Here is a 25,688-nt window from a genome sequence, read left to right as displayed (position 1 = left end):
CGAAAAAGATAATTAAATAAATTACATCAACAATTAGAAATTCTAATTTGGTTTAATTGATTTTCCATCAAAAAAGAAAAGAGTTTGTGTTTGGTTATTTATATATCGATCCCTAGACTGGTTTTCTTTTTTTTCTTTTCTCTTGTTTATTTTTTGCTCTTTTCTCTCTTTGTTTAACTTGAATTTGTATTTTTCTCTTTTTCTGGTTGGCTTTTTTTTCATCTCTAATTGTTGGAATTGATTTTGATCGTTTTTCAATTAAATTCTGTGTTGTTCATTTCATTAGGTGTGTCCCTTTTGTCTTTTGATTATTATTTGGGTTGATTTGCTTTTCTCATATGGATACCTTCAAGAATTTGGCTTCGGTCGCTGAAGAGGATGACGATGATGAGGAAGATGATGAAGACTATGTTCCCAGTAAAGAGGATTTAGAAAATGATGGTTTGTTAAGTGATTTAATTTGCCGAACAATTGTGCCCATTGCTAATTGTTTATCTTCTTTTGATTGTTTCTTCTCTCAAGATGATCATGAAAAAGATATTGATGATGATGATGATGAATCAAGCAATGGATCCGGTGAAAGTGACGATGGTAATGATGGTCCAGCGAAACAGAAGAGGAAAAAAAAGGTGAAAAGACGTGGAATCAAAAGGAAATCATTGAAAGATGATGATGATGCTGAAAATGTTGACCAGCAAGGTGAAGATAAAAAAGATTTGACCATAGATGAGAAGAAGAAAAAAGCTGATGACCTTTGGGCTGAACTTAATGATTCCAGTTCAATTAAATCGGAACCTAAACCATTATCAACACCCAAAGAGACCAATGAAGAGGCAATTGCTGAGAAAGTTTATGATTTTGCCGGTGAAAAAGTTGTCATCAAAGAAACACCCAAACCAGTTACTAGGTAAGTCTAAACTCAATCAAATTTATCTAATGTGTGCACCTATGTGAGTGTTTCTATGTACACATAATGTCACCATTAGAAAAACATTATGTTTAAATTGTCAACCATTTTGTAATCATATTTATACTTTTTCTTGTCCTCTCTTTTAGCTCATCATCTTCATTGGTTGCTCAATCATCTGCTCCACCCGTACCTACAATTAGACGCAGTGGCCTGAAAGATTTCGTATCAAATCTTGGTAAAAAAAATAAAATAGGAACACTACAAAAATCAAAGATCGACTGGGACAGTTTTAAACGTGACCAAGGAATCGAAGATGACCTTAAACAAGCGACACTTAGCAAAGATGGTTACGTTGAAAGACAGGCCTTCTTATCTCGTGCTGATGTTAGACAATTTGAGATTGAAAAATCGATTCGCTCTAAAATTCGTAAACCACAATAATCAATTGATAATCTAATTTTCTTTTCGCTTATTCAATCAATATCGAGAAGAAGAAAAAAAACTAAAAAATCAACTAATCATCTCTGGAGCAAAGATCTTTAATCATCCATCATCATTGAAGAAAACCAGAAACACGTTGGTTTTAATCTTGGACCCATGTGGAACCATTTGCAACTTGATTATCATTGATTGTTCAATTTTGAGAATTTAAATGTTACCAATTCTCGACTAGTTGTTTAATTTTGAACAATAATTTACCAATAATTTGGTCTCACAACAATTACAATCACATCTAACCACTTACAACCTTTTTCTCCAAAGGATATTGAAAGTAAACAGATAAATCATCTCACATAACCAAGGTAATGATACCAATGATCATCTTTCAACAACATGAGTGTTCAAGTCTCTCAAAACTTGTTTGTGATAATTAGCTGATTAACTAAATCATGATTTCTCATGCTTACAGCAAACATAATTGTGTATTTTTGATGTAACCACTACAACCCATTGTAATTTTACAAATTTAATCTCTCTCTCTCTCTCTCTCTCTCTCTCTCTCTCTTCCGATTCTGTCTCTGATTTCTCATTAATTTTTTTCTACGTTCATTAAATTATCTCTGTATCTCTCAATCTTTCCTTAATTGTAATCCATCTAAATAACAAATGTAAATCAATTCTTAATTTTAATTGTAAAAATATCCAACCAAAAAAAAAAGGAGAGATAGAGACACATATTGTATACAGAAAAGGTGATGATACAAACTAGAAGTTTAATCAAGAATCTACAATCGGGTAACAATCAACCTTTCAAATGATTTATTAACGAGGAAACAATTAACTTAAAAGCAGCAGAAACCAAAGTGATTCAGTTTAATGCGTAAAACTTTTGGGATTCAATTTTAATTACAATTAACAAAGTAAATCAGTTATCAAGTTTAAAAACAATTGTAAAGAAAACAATCAAAAAGCAATCAAATCAAACTTTTTACTAATCGTAGTGAATCCAAGTGAATTTAGTAAACAATTAACTGGACAATTAATGTTAAAATGAGTGCAAATGAAATCGTCATCTCTGGGATTTCCGGTCGATGGCCTAAATCTGATAATCTGGATAAACTTTGGGATAATCTCAAGGAATCATTGATATTATACGAGAAGGATAATTTTCCATATACCAAATGTAACTAATTGAATTTTCTTTTAATCAATTTTAATTGTTACAAAATTTTCTATTTCTCTTTCTCTGTGTTTAATTAGTATTTCCAATTGTTACTAAAGCCCGAGGCGCTTTGAACAATCCAAGTCTATTTGATTCTCAATTCTTTGGTTACTCAGAATCCGATGCTAGTGATCTTGATGCTCAATTCCGGATACTTCATGAAACCGTTTACGAAGCTCTTTGGGATGCAGGTAATTAGTTAATTGTTACAATTTATGTGTAAATAATTTCTACTTGATAATATTTCCAATCAATTGGACGATCAGTTTTTAAATTAGAAAACTTTATTGTGATATTTTCGAGTACAATTCATTCAATTGTTGTTCATTTGAGTATTTGGATGTTTAATTAATGAATATAAGTAATTAATTTGTTTCCATAATTTTAATTGGCGATCTGATTGATCCTCGTAAAAGTAAATTGTCTCAGGTAATCCTGGTTCATGTCCACCAATCACTCGTTTGGCAATTAATTGTTCAATTAACCCTTTCGATGGTAAATCAGCAATTAACTTGTCACCTGATTTAGATAAAGTTGAAACAATCAACAAACATAATATTAATGATTTAATGATAAACATTTTAATTTCTTAATCGTTGATTAAATTACTCTATGACAATACAATTTAGATTTACAATTAAGTTTCAATTTTAAAGTTCATTTTAAATGATTTGAAAATTTTTCACTTTCTAATTTTTGTTTAATTAGTTAATCAATTTGTTTTGCTTATCAATCGAGTCCATTGGTTTTGATTTATTTAATTGGTCTCCAAGTTTTCACAATTAACTGATTTGATTACCGTTCATACCTTTTTGGTTTAATGTCACTACGAAATTAAATCCTCTTGCTAATTGTAATTGTAATAAATCATTTGAAAAAATTACTACTACAATCAAGGAAACACAATTGTTATTTTTCACAGTTTAATTTTTCATCGTTCACTAATTAATCACAATTGGCTTTTAATTTCTAAATCAATAATGGTCTATGATAAATTATCGTATATCAATTACATGTATATATCGTTTTAATTGTTGATTTATTTTCTAATTGTTACAGGAATTGTCCCAGAAGATTGGAGATCAACTCGAACGGGATTTTTTGTCGGTTCTTTTGTCGATGATACCGATGTTGTTGTCGATAGCGACAAACGGGCTGATTTCCTTCAATTAACCTCCACTCGAATACCTTTTGTATTCAATTTCACTGGACCTTCCGTCCGATTGGATTCTGCCTGTGCATCATCATTAACAGCTCTTCATGAAGCGGTTATCGCCATAAAAACAGGTCAATGTGACCAAGCGATCGTCGCAGGATTAGCAGTTCATCAGCGATTCGGAATCGTTGTTGAAGGAAGTGAACTTGATCTGTTCACCAAATCGGGGAAATCTCGATGTCTTGACGCTAATGCCGATGGTTATATACGATCTGAAGCAATTGTTTCACTGGTTCTTCAAAGATCAAACAAAGCTAAACGGATGTACACAACGATTCTTGGTTCGGCAGTAAATTCCGACGGATATACTGTGGCCGGTATCACATCACCAAGTTCTGAGGCTCAGAAAAATGTCATGGTCGAAGCTCTCACCCAAGCGGCTATTGATCCATTAGATGTCGATTATGTTGAAGCTCATGTTACATCAACTCAGGCCGGTGATCTGGCTGAATGTGCGTCCATTTTATCCGCTTATCGTTCCAAAGTGATAAACCGATAACTTTGGGTTGTATTAAATCAAATTTAGGCCACTCTGAGGCTGCTTCTGGATTGACCGCTATTGCAAAGGCAATTAAAATATTCCAAACAAAAATGATTCCACCAAATATACCGATCATCACACCAAATCCCAAAATTGACGGACTAACAAATGGACGATTAATTTCCGCCTCGGAGACAATTCCTTTCACCGGTAAATACATTGGTGTCAATTCATTTGGTTTCGGCGGGTCAAATGCTCATGTAATAATTTCCTGTGATGCTCCTGATTATCAATCACCCAATCAAACTGGATTATCAACAATTAACCATCGAATCGTTTTACTATCAAATCGGACAATCCAAGGAATTGATAAAATGGTCCAATGGCTTCAATATGAACCTAAATCGACACGTGAAGATTGTCTTTCCCTTTTAGATGACATTTCACTTACCCGAATCTCAACCGGAATGGTAGCCCGAGGCTTTGTTTTACTCAACAATCAAGGAAACATAATTAAACAGAGTAAAACAATAATCAATTCAAATCATTCAACAATTGAACTAACCGTTAATTTGTCTTCATCTTTAATTGATTGTATGAAAATCTTGTCAACTTTAAAACCATTCAGTGACTCAATTGCTTCCTCATACCAAGAGCTTAAATCAACTAAATTAACTAATGATGATTCACTAATTGTTATCTACATTGGGATAATTGACCTTTTAAACTCTCTAGAAATCAAATTTAATTTAAACACTTCTAATTCTGTTTACCTTTCAACACTTGATCACTACAAATGTGGTAAATTGTCTCGATGTGAAACAATTAATTTAACTCGACAATCTAAAGAAACCAATCAATTAAATGTCAATTTAAACACCAATGGATCAAAAGATTTGCCATTGAAAACGTCAACAATTAACTCATCATCTTCTTCATTGAAATTAACCTTAAATCTTGGATCTAATTTAACCTTAACCAGCGGCAAAGGAAATAAATTGTTACAATCATCAACCAATTTAAGTTACAATGATTGGCTGGAAAACTTTTACTCAACTTTGGGAATACTTTATCTTCATGGATTAACAATTAAATTGTCATCTCTTTATCCGACTTACAATTATCCAGTTTCTCGTGATTGTCCATCGTTATCGGGATTAATTAGCTGGTCCCATGAGATTGAATATCCAGTAATTGACCGATATTCTCATTACTTTGACCTGCCCAAACGGACCGTTCATCGAGTTGACCTTTTAGATCCAGAATACTTTTATGTTAGTGATCATGTTATCGATGATCGGGTCATTTTTCCCGCCACGGGTTACATTTATCTGATTCGAAAACATTTATCACTCATTCATTATGGTCCATATACCGATGTTTTCACCTTCTCGTTTAAGGTTTGGAATGTTCAAATACTTCGAGCGGCTCTTATCACCGATCCGATTGAGTTTACAGTTTATTTTGATACGAATTCATGTTCCTTTGAAATATCAGCATCAGGATCAATTTATGCAACTGGATTTGCTTCAATAATTAAATCAACTTCTAGCATCACATCAGCTTCAAAAGATTCATTAAAGGAAAATGTGAATCTCTTTGATTATGGTTACATTAAAACAATTGAATCGGAAGAGATGGAACTGAGCCATGAAGAGTTTTATCAAGAAATGGCGATTTCAGGTTACCGTTATCAGTCCGCTTATCGAAATGTTTCTTCGGCCAAGATAACCCGTTCATCGGCGGTTCTCAAATATACCAAGGATTGGATGGCCTTAGCTGATAATTTCCTTCAATTGGAAGCCTTTTGGACTCCAGAGAGGAAACTTTTGGTTCCAACCATAATTGGTGAGATGAGATTCGATGTGGATATATTCAAATCTTTCCTGACCACTGGTCAAGAATTGATCAAAGTCTATTCAACGAAACCAGGGTCAGTTGGTACAAATGGAATGACCTTTGAAGGAATCGAGGTAAAAGAATTTCCAATCAAAGGTCAACAAGATCGCCTTCGAATTGGTCAACAATTGTTCCACCCATTGATTAACAATTTTATTCAATTAGATGAACAGTTAGTTAAATTGCGAACTAAATATTGTCAATTAGGATCTGAATCATTGGAAAATAATGAAAAGATTGACCAAATTGAGATCGAAAATCTTTTTGGTAAACCAAACATTTCGAATAATGATTTTAGTCCAAATCTATTGAATCTACTCAACGAATCAATTGATTTCTCATCAGATCGAGTTAATTATCTTCTTGGTGCATTAAAAGTCCAGCAAAGGGAACAATTTACTGACGATTTAATTTGTTTACTTCCTGTCGATTGTGTCCACCCATTAATTGACCTGGTTGCCGAAAATAATCGTCGAGAATCAAAGATTTCAATTCAAAACTATGATTTCACATCGAAAATGTTAAAGAAATTAATTCAACCACAATTTAACGCGATCTGTAAGGGTTGCGTGTTTATCGATGAAACAATTAGTAAATTGTCAAACAACCAAACCAAACCTGGATCTGAAATGGTTCTTACTGTTTATAAACATCGTTCTGTTGATTTATTTGGTGGATCAACAATCAAAACTGATTACAATGAATCTTCAATAATATCAACTATGAGAGGAAACTTTTGTTTAATTTTAATTCGTGAAAAATTATCACCCCTAGAGGAAAAGCTTGCTAATTACTGTCAACTACCAATCGACAATGATTTACCTTTAACTACTCATAAATTGTGTCAATTAATTGATCAAGAATCAAATTACATTCAAATTGGTTCCACATTCTGTCAGGAAATTAATCTAAGATGCCTTCTTTTCCGACGTAAATCACCAGTGTCAACAATTAACTCTCATCGAGTGATTAAAATAACGGGATCATCAGAGTGTTTCTGGTTCGATGAGGTTAAAAAAACACTCGACCAACTTGACCATATCGATAGACTTTGGTTAGTCGCTGATGAATCTTCTCAAAATGGTTTAATTGGATTAACTAATTGTCTTTCCTTGGAGCCAGGATTTTCCAATAAGATTCGATGTATATTCTCACCTGATCAGCCGTTCAATCAATCAACCGATTTAACCGAAGATTTGATCAATCGTGATTTACTAGTAAACATTTACACCGATGGAGTTTGGGGTTTTAATCGTACTGTTGATCTATCGCTTGATAATCAACAGAAATTTACAACATCTCGTTACGTTTGTTTGGAATCATCGGCTAAAGTCGATGGTCGAGTTCAATGGGTACAAAATAATTCGCTAATTCAAGAGATAGCTGATGATCCATCGATTGTAAATGATTTAATTTCCGTTTCCTATGCATCTTTAAATTTCCGTGATTTCCTTTTGTCTCATGATCTATTACCACCTAACGCTTATCCAGTCAAATCTTTCTATCGGCTTGGAGTTGAGTTTACCGGCACTTTTAAGGGTCAAAGAGTAATGGGTTTCACGGGTGGCAACGCGTTCTCGACCTTCATCTCACCCAAAGATCCTTATCTGATCACCATGAAGATTCCCGATCATTGGACATTTGCCCAAGCAGCAACGGTACCCATTTGTTACATGACCGTTGTCTATGGACTATTTATCCGTGGTAACCTACAGCCTGGTGAAACTGTACTTATCCATTCAGGTTCAGGGGGAGTTGGACTTGCAGCGATATCAATTTGTCTCTCACTTGGGTGTAAAATATTCACCACAGTTTCAACACTTGATAAACAACGAGCAGTCCAAAAGCAATACCCTCAATTAGCCGATGAAGCGTTTACCGATTCTCGATCAATCAAATTTGAAGAGACAATTTTAAAACGTACCAATGGACGTGGAGTCGATATTGTATTGAACTCATTGATTCGCGATAAATTTGATGCTGGTCTTCGGGTTTTAGCTGATAATGGACGTTTCCTCGATCTATCCAAGGTCGACATTTTCGAGGATAAATTACTCGGTAAGTTTAATCGGGACACTTTAAAGTACATGTTCCTTACTCCTTTTAATTGAATTAATCAATTGTGTCCAAATTGTCTCGTAAATTCTGTGTTAGCTTATAACCAATCAAAGGCTCTGTTGTTGTCACAACCCCTTTTCTGTTACAGATTTAAATGTTTCTGAACCATCTCCCCCTCTGTTGTCTCTCTCAGACCGAATGGACTTGAAACCCAACCTGTCTATTCACGCCGTTTGTTTAGCGACCCTTTTTGCCGCTAAAAGAGTCAACGAAATCAATAAGATTATTCAAATAATCGAGGATGGAATCGTTGATGGAATGATTAAACCTTTACCTTATACAATTTATCATCATTCCCAAGTTTCCTCGGCATTTAATGACATGGCCTCCGGTAAACATATTGGTAAAATTGTGGTACAACTCAATGACCCATCAATCGAATCAACGACAAATGGCCAAGTAGATGAACACTTGTCGTCAACCATAGTCACCTCATCTTTACCTTCTCCATCAACTGAATGTTTAATTTCGTGTCTTAAGAAAATGTTTTTCGATTCAACTAAAAGTTACCTGATTATCGGTGGATTAGGAGGAATGGGTCTTGAACTTGTTCTTTGGTTAGTTGAACATGGAGCGAGAAAAATTGTTATAACCTCACGATCGGGAATAAAAACAAACTATCAGCGCTATGCTATTCGACGAATCCGATCAATTGGTTCAACCAAGGTTGAAATCTCTCGTTTAGATGCTGCTCATGGTAAATCGGCTCTTCGATTGATCCGTGAAGCAACTCGACTTGGTCCAATCGGTGGAATCTTCAATTTAGCGGTTGTTCTTAAAGATGGTCTTTTCTCCAATCAGACGTTAGATGCTTTTCGAGCAGTTTGTTGGCCTAAAATTGAGGCCACTCGAAATATGGACATTCTGAGTAGACAACATTGTCCGTGTATCGACTATTTTGTTTGTTTCTCTTCGGTCGCTTCACAAGGTAATTTGGGACAATCAAATTATGGTTATGCGAATAGTTTCATGGAACGGGTTTGTATTGATCGACGGAAAGATGGCCTTCCAGGTTTGGCTATCCAATGGGGACCAGTAGGTGATGTGGGTATTGCTGTTCGAACCCTTGGGGACAGTGCATCGGTCGCTGGTTTTGAGCCACAGCGAATACGCTCATGTCTCGAAGTTCTGGAAATTTTCCTTCAAGAAGATATTTCAATAGGTTTCTCAGCGATTCCAATTCTTGATAAAGATGAAAATGATCCACAAGATGCTCTGGTTCGAGTATCTCGAATCCTTGGAGTTAAAGATATTCGAACAATTAACCTGAAACTTCGTCTCAGAGATTTTGGAATGGATTCTGTTCAGGCAATCGAAGTACAAGAATATCTTGAGCACAATTTCAACTTTTCCCTTGGAGCCGCTTCCATTTACGATTTGACACTTGAAAATTTGGTTAAAATTGCATCGGTCGAGATTCAATCAGTTGACATTCAAGAAACTCAAGGTTTAGATAAAATATTCAGGCCACTTAAGACAACCGGCTCAAGACCAGTGTTCTTTTTCCCTCCGGCAATTTTCGACTTCCTCGGGATGTTACCCCTTGCTCGAGGTCTTAATCGTCAAGTATTTGGAATTGATTTTACCGATGACAACGAAATAGCCAAAGATTGGGAGACGCTGACTGATTTTTACTGTTCTCGAATTCTTGAACAATGGCCAAATGAGCCAACCTACGATTTTGTCTCCTATTCGTTGGGAGCTGCATTTGCTTTTGAAGTTGGTAGAAAGATACAAAATCTTCGCGGAGAAAATACAGTTCAACGAATAGTTTTCATCGATTCAACCCCATTCGGTATACATCAAGCTCTTGCCTGGTCAGTGAAAATCTCCGAGACCTTAGGAAATGTTTCCATTGATAAAGATGCACTTTTTGCCTTCCTCAAAAGAATGGATCGGAAACAGGGTAATCAGGGTAATTCGTGGAGAGCTCGAACCTTCAAGAATACCCAACAAGCATCCAGTTTCGACCTAACTCAAGATCTCATATTCTCAAGATATCAATATATTGCTGAGATGAAAATCGAACCCAAATTGAAAGCTGATGCCCTTTTCTTTAAATGTAAACAAACAGTTTCATCATTCGAGGGCAGTATTGCTGTTTCACTCGATAAGGTGAGTTTATCATCTTCTCATTCTTATCATCATAAATATTATCATTTTCTGTTATCATCATATTATTTATTAGATTTCATGTTAGCCAATATATAAAATATCTAATATGGTGTTTGTTTCTTGTTATTCAATGAACATGATCATCATGATTATTATTATCATCATGAACATTATCATGTTTTGTTTACAAAAATAGTAAACAAGTTACAGGGTTTACCAATTGTTAAATGTTACAACAAAATGAATGAATCTTTATAAGGGTAAATAAGTATTGGATTGATGTAACTTTTACCGTTACAAATGATTCTAATCATTTGGTATGAATTATTTACTTGAATATAATTACAATTAATAACGATAATCAAATAGCTTTTGTATTATCCATTATTGGTCAACTCTTTCTCACTCACTCACTCTCTTCTCATATGGTCAGTTGGTTTCTCTAGTTATGGAATAGCCTTCAGGTTGAGAAGAAACAAACTTTTTTCGTAATTGATTTTCTCTCTCTCTCTCTCTCTCTCTCTCTCTCTCTCTCTCTCTCTCTTTCTCTTCCTCGTTCTCGTTCTCGCCCAGTTGATTAAGTTAACTCCACTAAGGAGAAATTGATTTAATTGTTACAAAGATGATGAAACCATAAAATCAACCATAGAAATGACCCTTGAATAAATAATACTCAAGATCAACATGGAAACCTAATCAGAACTTTTTTTACTTTTCTTCATCAATGTTACATGTTCTCATGTTACATGTATGAAATTGGTTACCGAATTTACGGATTTTCTTTACCTTTTTTTCTTGAAAAAAAGACTAAATAAAGGTTGAATTATATTCTCTCAGTTAATCTTAATAATTACATTCGATCGTAATATCATTACTAACTTATATTCCTCTTTCTAAATTTTAACTGGCCATTGGTCATTTATATAATCGGACAACCACCCTGTAAATAAACACATGATCAGGATCAAAGTTTCATTGTCAGATCAATACGATCCTTTAAATATAAGAATCTGGTCAATGACAACTTCATCTCATTCCTATTGGTTAAAGATGAAGATGATTATCATCATGATTGTTGTTGTTTTCCATGGAAAGAAATAGAGAGAGAGAGAGTTTCATCATGATTCAGGATAAATATCATCATGCTGATCATCATTTCTCTTCCTAGGAAATATAAATGAACAACATTCTATCAGTATTTTCCTTTTGTCTTTTTCTTGTTTTTTTCATCTTCTTTACTCTTGATATGTTATCAATTCTGTAGATGATATCATTATTATTCCATCGAAATTGATAATATTTTCATCATGTAATAATATCTCTGAATCTTTTCAACTGTAAACTGATGATAAACTAATTTTTATCTTGTTCTCTTTATTATTATCCTTACAGTCCATTGATGGTCATCTTGAAACAATCTTGGTGGACTCTAATCACGCTGAGATAATAACCCAATGTAAAGATTTATTGATTTCTGAATGTAACAAATTTCTTGCTGTTTAATTAATCCAATTAACCGATATTATCATTACAATCATATGAATATCTAAATATACACTATTTCATATTATATATATGTTCAATTGTCTCTAACAATTAACGTAACCAACGATCAATTTGATCAACAATGATGAAAGTTAATGATCCAGACGGAGTAATGGGGATCATGATCATGATCCATGAAGAAAAACATGGAATCGAAAAATGGAAACAATATTTACTAATATTTTCTAAATACAATTATGATTAATACAAATTGTTAACTGTTATCCTAATGGTCATCATCATCATCATCATCATTCTATATCCTCCTTATTATCATCATCAGTCTCTCTCTCTCTCTCTCTCTCTCAGTTTTTACTCGAGTCTACAAAAGTTATTACCTGAAGAGAAAGTTATCTTTTCCAATACTCAAAGGTAATAATGTCTCATGATTTAGGAATAAGATGACAATGAAGATGAAAATGATGATGGTGACAAAAAGTAAAGATGTAAGAGAAAATGATCAAGATTTACTCAATACAATTGAATGTTAACTAAATCAAGATGGTGATTAAGTTGATGATCATTTTGGATATCATTTTGTGGCTTTATACCAATGAGGTTGTTTTATCCTCTTTTTTTTAATACAATATAAACCATGTAAATCAGTTAATCCTTTCATGATAATCTCATTTTAATTGAACAAAACTGAGCAACAATACATTGAGAGTTTGATCAATTATGAAAGAGACTATGGAAACTAAATATATCTAATCACAATTAGATGATAATGTTGATATAAAAATAATCTTAACATTGTCTTTTATTTTATCCATGAGATAATAATTACCATTTACTAGATGAATTTCAGATAATAATGATGATAACTTTGAATCTCAATTGGATTTACCATGTAAGTGTTATTTGGGTTTTTCTTTAAAAGTTTCGGGAAAAGTTTTCTCATTGTTGGGACTGGTGTTGATTCAGTTGGTGTTGTTGTTGTTGTTAATTCAGTTGAAAGGTTCATTTAAATACAGTAAACATGGTGAAAGTAAGATGTACATGATGATTTCCATTCAGCTTTTCCTCATATATTCACTTTAATATCAGCGAATGAAATTGAAAACCTTTTTTTCAATTTGGAAAAGCAAAAAACTCAATCCCTACAATTTAATATCCCTCATGAAATTCATGATACTAATAATAACAATGAGGTTAACAGTATATATATATATACAATATATGTAATATCAATTGCATGGTATCCATGTTGAACTGATTTCGATAACATTTCAACATTTTTGTTCATTTATTATTTTCAGGGAATTTCAATTTTCAAGATAAAATCATCTCGATGATCATTACCATGAAATCAACTTTGATTGTCATTGATAAAATGTCAACTCTTTGTCCATATAAAAGTAAAACAATGGTTGCCAATGCTTCATGAAACAATTGATCAATTTAGTTAATTGTTAGTAATAGATAAAATTAAACGATCGCTATTGTATTTTTACAATTAATTTTGATTATCATCCGTTTATCATCAATCATTAAAAAAGTGTTTATGTTTACATGTTTGCGGAAAATTATCATTATATGTCTAAAAATATTCTCGACGACTTCTGATTTTGACAAGAATTCAGATTTTTCAGAACTTTTTTATTTTCTTCTTGTTCGTTATACTTTGAGATTCAAGTTCGAGGAAAAATTTTTTTTTTTTTGCTTTAAAATGAAAATTCCTTCTTGAAAACAATATACTCTTATAATCTGTCAGAATCACAGTGAATCTGAGGATAATAATCTGGACACATCACCATAACCATGGTGGATAAAATTTCTAAATCATATCATTATCTGAATCTATCATGTGAATAGTAAGCTATCATTGTTGAGATTAACTTGAAATTCAATTTGAACATTTTCCTTTTCCTATGATATTTAAAGTGAAGATTTTTTTTATAACTCAAGGCGAGAGGGAAAATTTTCTCACCGGGGAGATTTTCTCTCTCTCTCTCTCTCCTTGTTTCACATTCAATCCTCATCTCTGACCTTTGGTCATCTCTTTGCTGCATCATCATCATGACTATGCTGATGGTCAATATCTTTTTCTTTTATTAAATTTCATGGTAAGTATTCAGTAACAAGGGATTAGATTTGAGGATTGTCATGAAAGGGTTTTTCATGAGGGATCAGCTCACAGAATTAGTTCTTGATTCGTTTCTAGTTTCAATAGGATTGATTTTATTTTCTTCACTTTTTTATTTCTCCAAACCTAAAGTCTAATAATGATTAACAATCAAAATCGGTTTGTTGGGTCAAATTGTTACTCGATTCATGTGATTTATTAATAGTTTCAATTGTTTCATATTAATTGGGAATGAAGGAGGAGGTAAAAAAAGATTCCAAATCATTTCAAAAGTTGAAAAATAAAATTTTCTTTTCCACCCAAAATAAAAGCCTCCAGGCAATTTCTCAAAGTATGATGATGCTAAAAGTTACCAGACTTTCTATCATTATAACCTTGTATTCAGAACGATTCAGATTATTAGCATGATAGTGACAATTTTCAATAGGAATAAAGTTCTGAATAAGAAAACGAACCAACAATGAGATATATTTATAACATTATCATCTGAATGCTGGAGTATAAAAAAGTTCAGCATGAAACCATGAGGAAAATTCTCTCTCTCTCTCTCTCTCTCAACCTTCATGTTCAATGAAATGAATAGTTAACAATCAATTGAAATTTAAATCTACTAATTGTATTGTTATACAAATAGTGTCACAACTGAATCTTATTTTATTCTGATTCAGATGTTGACCTTTTATTTTCATGATATCAATCATCATGAATGATAATATTATGCCCGCAAGTGACTACCCAGAGTATAATCATTTCTTGGCAATCATCATCATCATCTTCATCATCATCAAACACACCATAATTTGTCATCAACAGGGAGGATTCAAGTTATATAAGGATTATATATGAAACTTTCCATGTGATTCATTTTTGAAACACCCTCAAGGTTATTGTTAGTTTTGCTCATCATTAATATCAAGATAATAAGTTGAACAATTTCAATAATCATCAACAACAATTACCATTAATACATTTCACTTTCCTGAATAATAATAATGATCCTAATTAATTGTTTGATTGTTTTGTTGATCAAATTTTGTATTATTATTAGAAACTAAATAATATTAACAATCAGTTACATTTGTTACAATTAATATATTGTTGTCATGAGCATTAAACGTTTTCAATTGTTAATCAAATTAAACATTTAAAACTGTTTCCAACTAATTTATCTTGTTAATCAATTAGTTAATCAGTGAAGAAAAATGTTCAAATCCAATTGTTGTGTACAGATAATTAATCATGATTAATGTTTACCCTAATCAACAAACTCCAATATTATAACCACAATCAAATCTAATAATCTTGTCAAGTTAAAGTTAATTGTATGGTTGTGTTTTTTTTCAACGATTCAGCTAATGGAATGATAAATATTGATTTGATTTTCTTTACAAATAATTAACTGATTGTTGCAAATTGTAAATTGATGAAATTGTATTTCCTCAAAGTGGAAATGATGAATTAAGGAAAATTGTTCAAGTTGGAATGGGAAAAGTAGTTCGAAAGGGTTTGAGGGTATTGAGTAAAGTTCTGATACATAATTCAACTCATTTTCTGGGTTGGAACTTATCATGTCATTATCATCTTCATCTTCTTCATCTTCTTCGTCCTCATCTTTATGAATTCTACTCCTACTTCCACATACACAACCTTTAACTTGATTGTCATGAAAAAGTGAATATTATTATTATTATTGAGATGAAGATTATTAAGATGATGAAGAGAAATAGAGAAGAGGATTAACAAAGTTTTCTCTTTATATTCTGACAGAGCAAACATGGTGATCTCCACCATCATCTCCACCATCATCTCCATCATCTTCACCACCACATCATCCCACTCTCATCAACTTATTGGTTTACATGAAAAGTTTACCGATCCAAATGATGAAATGTGATTATTAGTATTATCAAATTGTATTAATAGTTATAGTTGGTTGAACAATTATCACAATCAGAAATGATTATCATTCAATGTGACAACAAGCAAATGATCAACAAAAACCAACAATTAATCATATTAATATAAACAAGAATCACAGTTAATTCATTATCCAAGATTTGAAGATCCCAAATAATATTAACAACGATAATCTCAAATAATTAATACATTTTAGTGGAGAAAAGATTTTAATTAAATAAATATAATGTTCATTTGTGTAATATAAATTCAGGAATAATAATATTATTATTCAGTTGAATGGTGAAAGTTTGTTCATATTATAAGTTGAGTTCGTAATGTTCAAACTCGAAGGAAGCAAAAATATCGATTGACAGTGGAAAAAAAAACTTCGAAATGAGAAAATCAATGAATAAAGATTTAGAACTTTTTTTTTCTCCTCATCAAATTGATTGTTGGAATTTACAGAATCATCATGATTAATTCGTTTGATTAACTCAAGAAATCACAATTGGCTAACAATCAGTGGGAGAATTTTTTTTCATTCTCTCTCTCTGTGATTTGACCAACAATTTATTTAGATTGTTGGATCAATTTTTCTCCTCCTCATTTAATCAGATAATCATGTTTGTCAGAATTTATTATTCCATCGAATTTGTTTTCATTTTCTTCTTCTTTGTGTATTTATTTTTCATCAGAACTTTTCACTTCTGAAGAGATAAAATTCTGAAAATTTGTTTTCTTTTCAACTTTTCATGTTTTCTAAATTCTCAAGAGTAACTTTAATTTGATTAACATTTTTCGAACAATTTATTTCTCGATTGCGAAAATTTCTCGATTACTTGATTGTTTACCCTAACAATTTAACTCTATTCCTCTTATACTGACCAATATTGTTGATTTAGTTTACAAGAAAATTGATTAATTGTTATAATCAAATTTCACACCAACTTTTCCACTAAATTACCAAAATTATAACACTAATTCAATGGAATCGAAACAATTAAAACTAATCATCCACTTATAACCTTAAACTATCAATCTAATCATTTGATTAATCAAATTTACTGTTAATCAAAAATCATCAAAACATGAAACTGTTTGTCTTTTTGTTTACCTTCACCTTAATTGTTGAGTTAAATTAACCAAATTAAAAAAGTGCTAATTGTTCAATTTACATTGACTGTCCAAATGATAAGTTCAATAAACAATCACCAACAATTTAATTCACTCAAAGACACAATCAAGTGACAATATAAACTCATCACTTTAATATATTAAACATTTTTTTCCTCATCATTTAGTTAATCACCTTCATGAGTGGAGATATTAATTCAGCATCATTAACAGAATCTTATCATTAAGATAATATCATCATCTTCATCATCATCATCATCTTGAGGTTTAAATATTATATTAGATTGTAAGGAATAAGTTTCATGGTTAATGATGGATCTTGTTTTCTGTCTTTTAATTAATCAATTGTTTTCAGGGTAACAATTAAAAGTTATTGTAATTTGGTGTCGGGTTAAGACAAGGATTTAATTGTTTTTACACAGGAAAAAAAATCACTTTGAGCTGAAATGGTTTTCTTGTTATTTCATCATGAGTTGATTAGTTAATTGTTAATTAATTGCTTTTTTTTAAATCATCCTAATATTGTTGTTTCAATATCATAAATTGAATGTTAATTAATTGTATCTTTTGTTAATTTTTTCATCATTTCCAATTTTCCTGCTCCTTTTTGTTGTTGTTGTAATAATAATACCACTAGATGAGTATAGTTACATGTAATATTGATTGTAGTTAATTGTTATTAATTATTATCAATTAATAATCTTTCATCAATTTAACTGAGTCTCTATCTTTCCTAATTAGGATTAATCAATTAGGTAATCAACTCATTAATTAATTTAAAAGTAGTTACATTGAAAACTGTTGAGTGAAAATTTTTTTTTCGGTTTCATTTTTTTTCCGTTTTTCTCAATTGTTGTTGTTGTTGTTGTGATAATATTACAATCGATTCACTTTTACTCTGGTTGTTAATTGTTGGTTAATCATCTTGAGAGTTGGTATTGATTTGTTGTACACTTTTACATGTTAGGCACTAATGATGAAGTTTTTTTCCATTGATTATAAACAGTCACAATTAACACTTAATCATCATTATTATCTTCGCATCGTTGTATCAATCAAAATATTAAGAGTAATTTATTATAATAATATAACATTAGAATTGATTTTTGCTCATGAAAATCATTTGATAATTGTAGTAATTTAGAGATGTTGTTGTTCATTTAAATTGTAACGGTTGATTAAAGTTGATTCATCTTGCAAAAAATGATTAACAGTTATTAATTATCTTGATAATAATCATCATTTTCACCATGATTCTCATGCTCTTTCCTGATGATTAACCCAAAAGTAACCCAAATAATTTAAGAATTATAATAATAATCAATTAACAAAGTCGATGATGATGATAATAATAATGATGAGGATGAAATGAACAATAACAGTATATAATCACTGAGCCTTTCACTGTTAATATTTACATTATTATCATACGAATCATGATTATTATTATTGATCATTATCAGAAATAATAACTCACCAGATTCATATAGTTATTGATGTTAGAATCTTTTGAATCGGAAAAAAAACAAGTAACATTTGTTTATATTTGATGATAAAGATGAAGATGAAGATAAAATGATGATGATGATATTTGTTGTTGTTTATGCTTGTTGGGTTCCTCTTCTTTTCATTGTATCAGATCGATAACCACGAATGGAACCTGAATAACCAGGAACTCTTTTATCACGAAAATTGAGACAACAACACATACACAAAAGTGTTATTGAGAATAAGATTCCACCAATTAGTTTAATTATTAATTTTAATGAAATTGGTGGTTCATTGGCTGATGGTGATGAGGAAGAGAAATTCCAATTTGTTGATCGTCTAGAAATACGAACTGTCCATGATTTTGAGTCTTTTTCTGTTGATGGTAATGAGAGAGATGAAGATTTAGATAATGGAGTTGTTGATGATTCTGAGCTTTCATTTGGTGTAATTGTTGTTGTTGATTCTGTTGTTTTGGTTTCACTTGTCGTTGTGGATGAAGTTGTTGTTGTTGTTGTTGTAGTTGATGATGAAGATGCTGATCGACTGTCAACCCATTTGAATAAGGTAATGAGCAGTAATGTGAATATAGTAATTGATTTAAGTGAGAACAGCATTTTACTTGAAACAGAAAATTCTGATCTAATAATTGAAAGATGTTGATTCTTGTGGTGATGGTGATGATTATGGTGAAAACTATTATGATGATGATGATGACGAGGCTTCTGTTGGGGATGCTGATCTTTTTACTGATGGTGATAGTGATAGTGATGGTGATGCTATTGATCGACACCATGGTAAGCAACTAAAACAGGCAAGTTGAAGCTTTATTCTGATATTCTGGATTCTGGATGATGAGGAAGATGAGGATGGAGAGAAAGAAAGAAATTGAGATTCCTGGAGGCTGCGTCACCTTCTCATTTCTGTCTTTTTTACGAATTTTCTGCTCTCCTTTTTCTCTTTCTCTTCTTTCCTTTTGCCTGACTTTCTTTTCTCTCAGAATTGGCCTTTCTCTTTCTCTTTCTCTTTCTTATTCTCATCCAGAATCAAAGTAAAAATGAGATAACTGGGAGTGAGAATACAAGTGCATGTAATAGCTGATGTATGAAGCTGTAGATACTACTGATGATGTTGTTGCTTAAAGAGTTGGAAGATGATGATGATGATGAGAGAGAGAGAGAAAATGTGTTGTCTTTCCTTATTCGTCCATGGAAGATTCTAAAAATAAGAAGAGAAAGAGAAAAGGATGAGAAAAATTCTGAAACAAGAGGAAAGAGAAATGTAGTGAAAAGGAATAAGGATGATGAAGAGAGAGAGAGAGAGAGAGAGAGAGAGAGAGAGAGAGAGAGAGAAACAAAATTAGAAGAATAAAATTTTCTTCTTTTAAGAAAGCAAAGAGTTTTTACCAGATAGGTAATAATAAAAAAAAGAATAATAAAAATAGTATATTAAGAATACAATGAAATTGGAAGTAAAAATGAATCAAATTGAAACTTTTCCATGGAACTTAGGATGAGGTGATAAAGAGATTCTGAGATTTTTTCAGAACTTTTTTTCTACTCTCATCCAAATTGTCCGAAACTTTAATTTGAAACAATCAGTTGATTGTTTCATGATGTACTAATTAGGTACTTAATTTTCTATTTTGTTTTAACTCTTTTTTTTTCTTTTCAATTAACTATTACAATCTACTTGATGTGAAATAATCAATTCATTGATTCGTGTTGTTACTCATGTTAATTGTTGGTGTTAAGTTGATTAGTTTGTATGGGATGTGAATTTGAATGAGACAATTTATTATAATCATCATGTAATCATGATAATTAGACTTATCTCTCTCTGTGTGTATTAATCAAACTCAATTAACTATATTCCAACTGTTCATAAAATTTGTTGATTGTTAATAGTTAATTTTGATTGGTTTCCTTTTTGTTGTTGTTGTTGTTGTTGTTGTTTTACCTACAATTTGATCAATGATTAGCTTCTTAATTGTTAATAATTAATAAGCCATAATTATAATAGTTTAACTATTGATGAAAATTTGGTTTCTAGAAAATTAATCAGCTAATTGATTAAAGGTAAAAGAGAAGGAAAATTTTCTTCAGGTAATTAAGCTCGAATTAAATTAATAATTAATATCTCAACTTTTGAATTGAATTTTAATCATTCAAAATGTTGGAGAGGTTACTAATTAATTCATCTTTTTTTTTGTTAATACCCATATAATTATTAGTGATATATTATAGTTATCATTATCATAATTATCATTAATGGTAAACTTAAATCAAGGTAATTAGAATGGAAAAAGGTTAATTAGTAAGAGTTAGATTTGTTAATTGATGAAGATAGTTAATGATTTATATTAGTAACAGAATCAATAACTTCAATTAGTTCAAGTTTGATTCGTGTCAATTAAATTACTATTATTAGATTCTTATTGTTGTTAATAATGAGAAGAATGAGAAGAAAAATGATTAACTGTCTAAATCACAATTAAGGTGTAATTTGATAACTTTCCTCCATAGAAAGAAGGAAAAAGCTTTCACCTAAATTGTACTTGATGAAGATTAAACTGATCTAATCAATTGATTAGTTATCCATTAGATGAATCCAATTTTAAATCATCTCTTAATCAACTCGATATAAGATTTTGTTTTTTTTTTCAATCTCATTTGGTAGTTCCTGTTAATCTGGTCCATTTTTAGCTTGACCATTCCGTTTGAATCAGTTTTCAATTGTTGTTTAATTTTCGGACAATATAAATTGATGGTCATTTGAGTCTAAAAGAATAAAAAATAATCGAAAGAGGAGAAAAAATTAATCACAATTAAGTTGTTAACAAGATTGAAGAATTGATTGGATGATTGGAAGAGCAATTAATCTGAAAATGATTGTCGTTATTTACTAATTGTGATTTGTCATTTTCAATCAATTTCCAATTAAGTTTAATAACTGACAATATTTTCAAATTAAATGACCAACAGTAGATTAAAAATATACTCATGTAAGTATTAATTTGCTCTATTTACACTTGGTAAATACCATAGGAAAAAAAAGAGACATTTAAAAACTAAATAAGATTCACTGTTTATCATTATTAGCTGTTGATTGATGTTGATTAATTACTTATGTATAGGGTCCAACAATTTAGACGATTATCAGTTGAATTTTGTTGCTGATTAAACTGATTAAACAACAATGTCCATCCAAAATCAAAGGGTTGACCATCATCCTTGTAATGTTTTACATTTGATGGGTAATTAAAGAGTTAAATGTTTACAGGGAATGGTGATGACTTTTCAATGACATCATGTGATTCCATTAAGTCAGTTAATTGTTGAAATTTAATCTCATGGAAATATGAAACCAGAATCCAGACGAAAATAGTAATTCAGTAAACAAATAACGTTCCTTGTAGGGTTAACCTGAAAAGGTAAAAAAAATGAAAAATGAAGGTGAGAAAATGAAGAAAAAAAAGGTCAAATGACAACAGCGAAAGGAAAACAACAAAAGTGAACGAAATTTTTTCATGATTACCCGAAACAGAAAAAAAATCAATTTGAAAGTGAAAATTAATGGACCATAATGTTAACTCCATGGACTTGCATTTCCATGGTTCATTCTGACAGGAAAAAATTTCGTTCTCTGTTGACCCAAAGTGTCCAGTCTTTTTGATGTTCACTACTGGAAATATAAATTGAGAAGAACAAATTTTATAAAAGAGAGAGAGAGAGAGGTCAAAGGCTACTGATTTGGACCGATATTCATTTACCTATATTGGACAGTTATTAAGTGGTCATCCAATTAATTCAACAACTGTGTCAATAGATTTTTATCTTGTCTTGATAAAATTTGTTAGTTACTTTCAATAAGTAAGTCGTGTCTTCCAATATTGAGTAAAAATAAACCAATTTCTGGATTCACCGGTTTACACCCAACCAATTATAACTGTAGAACAGTTAAAACATCAACCATGTTGACAGAAAAACTTAAATCTTTAACGAATCAGGATTAGGGATTTGTTGATAGTTATTACCATTAATCCCTTTGAGAAAATCCTACACATCCATGAAGGGGAAAGATGGATCCATACAAATAACAAGAGTTACGCACTTAATAGATTGATTGATTTATTGAGGGTCCACTTAAAATCCTTCAAGGCGATGAAAGAGAGAGAGAGAGAGAGAGAGAGAGAGAGACAGAATGAGTGGCCAAAGGAGTAAAAAGAGTTAACTTTTTAGTTGCAATTTTCCTTTCTAGATGAAAATCTTTACCAGTTAAGGTAATTAGGGTGTTAATTAAAACCATTACCGAAAGATCCAGAAAGAGAATATAACCTTTCAACTCAAATTTCCTCGTTACATCAACATAATCTTTATCTGTATCTTTGATTGGGTAAATTGCTGCTGTCCACAAGTAGTAGAAGAAGAAGAAGATGAAGAAAAAGAGAATAGAATATGTTTAATACCAATAATGTTAATGAGCAGAAGGATCTGTTGTAAGAGAAAAAAAAGAAAAAAAGAGACAAAGGTTGTGAAATTAGTAAGAGAAAATGTGAGAGATGAAAGTTATAGGGATAAACACGATTACCTTTAACCTCTCTCTCTCTCTGTCTCTCTCTTTCTATGTAAAGTGACCTTACATGTGTATATACAGACAGACAGAATATGAAGTGACCTATGGATACTCAGGTGGAGAGACGACTTACTGGCGCCGTAACTTGTCTTCCCTTCTCTTTCACTTTTTTTTCTTTTCTTCCTGTCCACCACTACACCTTTTCTCTCTCTCTCTCTCTCTCTTTCTCTCTCACTTCTCTTTCTTAACCAATAACAACAGTAACACTTCATCTCCAATGTCCTTTACACCTTGACATTCAAGAGAAAGAGAGACAGAGAGCAAGAAGATGGGATATTTATACAGGTAATATCAATTAGAATACATATATTATAATAACACATACCAAATGAATTTCCAATTGTCCAGTAAAGTGATGACCATCCGATTTGGTTTTTCTTTAAACCGATCCACCGACGAGGTGTTACTTTTCTCTTCCTCTCTCTCTCTCTCTTTCCGAGTATCAAGATACAATAAAACATAATCACCAAGAAGAAAACAAAAGAGAAAACAAAATAAATTCTTTTAAGAGAAAAAAAAATAAAATAAAACGTTAGTTAAATTCAATTTTCGTCAAAATGGCGCCAGAAAAAATTCTCTTTCTACGTTAGTGTCTATTCTTTTTTCCCCTTTTTTTCCCTCCACAAGTTAATTTCTTTTTCTCTTTTCAATTGATTTAATTTCTTTAATCTAATTGTTAACCTAATTGTTGTTCTTTTTGTTTGGTGTTAATTTAATTTCTTTCTCATAATTTAGATTATTCTCTGTTAATATGGATTATCTTCTCTTTCTTTTCAAGCGACGATTTTGTGTCTCATTTACATAAGGAAATGATGGTTAATTTTTTCCAATGGTAATCATAATGTTTTCTTGATCTAATTAAGTTGATTTTGTTTTTTATTCTATTCTAATTGTTTTACTTTTTGTTGTTGTTGTTATTACTTCTTCTTCTTTAGTTAATTATTTCTTGATTAACCCTGGTGTTCCCATTTATTTCTCCCACGTTAATTGTGTTCTCTAATTTTCCTTAACCCCTCTGACTCTCTTTAACTCTTTGTCATTCTAATCCAACAAGTTAATCTAATTTTCTTTGGTTTACATTTACTGTTTCTTCCCATGAAAACATCAATACATATTCTTACTATTGCTAAATTGTGAAACTATGATTGATTGTACTTGTTACACTTTAAACCTCTGAAGGTGTTAACAGAAAATTCTGATATAATCAAATTATAGACAATTAATCGTAACTTATCCAATTTTCTTATTCTTTTTTAAAACAATCGTTTATATAGTAAAGGATTTTCTCCAGTACAAGTAGACTAAGTTCTTCTCTTTTTTGTTCTTTTTCTCTTTCAAATATTCTTCTAATTTGCAAATTATTCTCTTTTCCATTTTCTCAATCGTCATCGTCATTCCACCTCTAAAAATGGTTTCTAAAAATAATTTACTCTTATGTGTAATTCTGATCACAATTACGTTCGTCAATGTAACTGAATCATTCTGCTTCGGATTAATCTGCTCCTGTGTTCCATGGGTGTCTAAATCCTGTTGTGGTACTTTTAGGAAATGTTGTCTTCAATATCAAGCCTGGTAAGTTACATAATCTTTTATTACATAACTTATATGCTTATATCCTTCATAATCTTCATCTTTTCTTGTTCTCTAACCATTGAAAGATCTGAAGATCTGAAGATATATTATTAGCATGAGTGTCTCAATGACTCTTTCATTATTTTTTTACTTTCGCTCTTGAAATCATGTTTGGTAAGTTTACCATTCTGTTAACTCGATTAATGTCTCATTTCTTTACTCTTTTTTTTCTGCTTCTCTTGCTTTTATTTCTTATTGGATTCCCTATCCATCCCATTTAAGGTTAAGCCCTTTGATTGGAACTGAAGATGTTTTCTCTGAATATATAGATGCCATGGCTGGTGAAGCAATGAATGAAGCAGGTATTGTTGAAGGATATCCTGATGTTCCTGGTGGTCATATGGTAACAATTAATGATCCATCTCAAATTGCTGGTATTCCAATGATGCCTGGTCCACCTCCCCTTCCACCACATCCTAGCCCAGTGATAGCCGATGCTGCCTAAACATATCATCTTAATCATCAACAATTAGTCGTTGACAATCAACCAGAATTAAAACCAACCATCAATAATCATTAAGTAACTGTTTCTAAATTCAACACAACCAACGAAATTAATTGCAATCAATAATAATGGACCAATCAACGAAAAAGAAAGGAAAAGTTACCCATTCAATCAAATTAATCGTATATTATATGATTTAATTTTTATTAATCTTTTATTTTCATTATATTTTCAGATCTCTGAGATTAGGATGAAACAGATAATGTGTATAAAAAATGACCAACGTTTGCAATATAAGATTGATTATATTATTATAGAGAAAATTATTCAATACTTTTGAATAACTTTTTCCATCATCCAGTTAATTTATATATAAATCAACTTAATATATTATAATTACTTTATTTCTTATATAATGTATT

The 25,688-nt window shown here is 31.2% G+C and overlaps 3 protein-coding genes across 5 annotated transcripts; all 3 read left to right on the top strand.

The window, feature by feature from the left end:
• The first annotated feature begins 192 nt into the window (after nucleotides 1-192).
• LOC128395404 (craniofacial development protein 1-like) lies at nucleotides 193-2,039 on the top strand. The gene is made up of 3 exons (XM_053355831.1): nucleotides 193-441; nucleotides 523-907; nucleotides 1,057-2,039. The coding sequence occupies exons 1-3, from the start codon at nucleotides 339-341 to the stop codon at nucleotides 1,349-1,351; spliced, it is 783 nt and encodes a 260-aa protein (XP_053211806.1). The 5' UTR covers nucleotides 193-338; the 3' UTR covers nucleotides 1,352-2,039.
• Nucleotides 2,040-2,171: 132 nt separating this feature from the next.
• On the top strand, nucleotides 2,172-11,976 carry LOC128395397 (fatty acid synthase-like). Its single transcript, XM_053355818.1, is given in 6 exon segments — nucleotides 2,172-2,534; nucleotides 2,612-2,764; nucleotides 3,633-4,265; nucleotides 4,268-8,227; nucleotides 8,376-10,402; nucleotides 11,795-11,976. Coding segments are annotated over 6 exon segments (7,017 nt in total). The 5' UTR covers nucleotides 2,172-2,401; the 3' UTR covers nucleotides 11,906-11,976.
• Nucleotides 11,977-23,528: 11,552 nt separating this feature from the next.
• On the top strand, nucleotides 23,529-25,662 carry LOC128395405 (uncharacterized). Of its 3 annotated transcripts, none has more exons than XM_053355833.1 (4): nucleotides 23,529-23,774; nucleotides 23,925-24,021; nucleotides 24,735-24,761; nucleotides 25,044-25,662. In XM_053355833.1, exons 1-4 carry the CDS (start codon nucleotides 23,747-23,749, stop codon nucleotides 25,264-25,266), a joined length of 375 nt encoding a protein of 124 aa, XP_053211808.1. In that variant the 5' UTR covers nucleotides 23,529-23,746; the 3' UTR covers nucleotides 25,267-25,662. The 3 variants fall into 3 exon arrangements, 2 of the variants coding, with proteins under 2 accessions (XP_053211808.1, XP_053211807.1); XR_008326624.1 differs by lacking the exon at nucleotides 23,529-23,774 and adding an exon at nucleotides 24,848-24,935 and having other exon boundaries at nucleotides 23,807-24,021; nucleotides 25,044-25,181; XM_053355832.1 differs by lacking the exons at nucleotides 23,529-23,774; nucleotides 23,925-24,021 and having other exon boundaries at nucleotides 24,062-24,761.
• Nucleotides 25,663-25,688: the final 26 nt, after the last annotated feature.

This window comes from Panonychus citri, unplaced genomic scaffold, assembly GCF_014898815.1.
Source record: "Panonychus citri isolate SS breed McGregor unplaced genomic scaffold, ASM1489881v1 Contig00141, whole genome shotgun sequence".
In the NCBI taxonomy this organism is placed as follows: Eukaryota; Metazoa; Arthropoda; class Arachnida; order Trombidiformes; family Tetranychidae; genus Panonychus; species Panonychus citri.
Note: the sequence above shows the minus strand (reverse complement) of the source record. Positions and strands in the feature narration are given on the sequence as shown.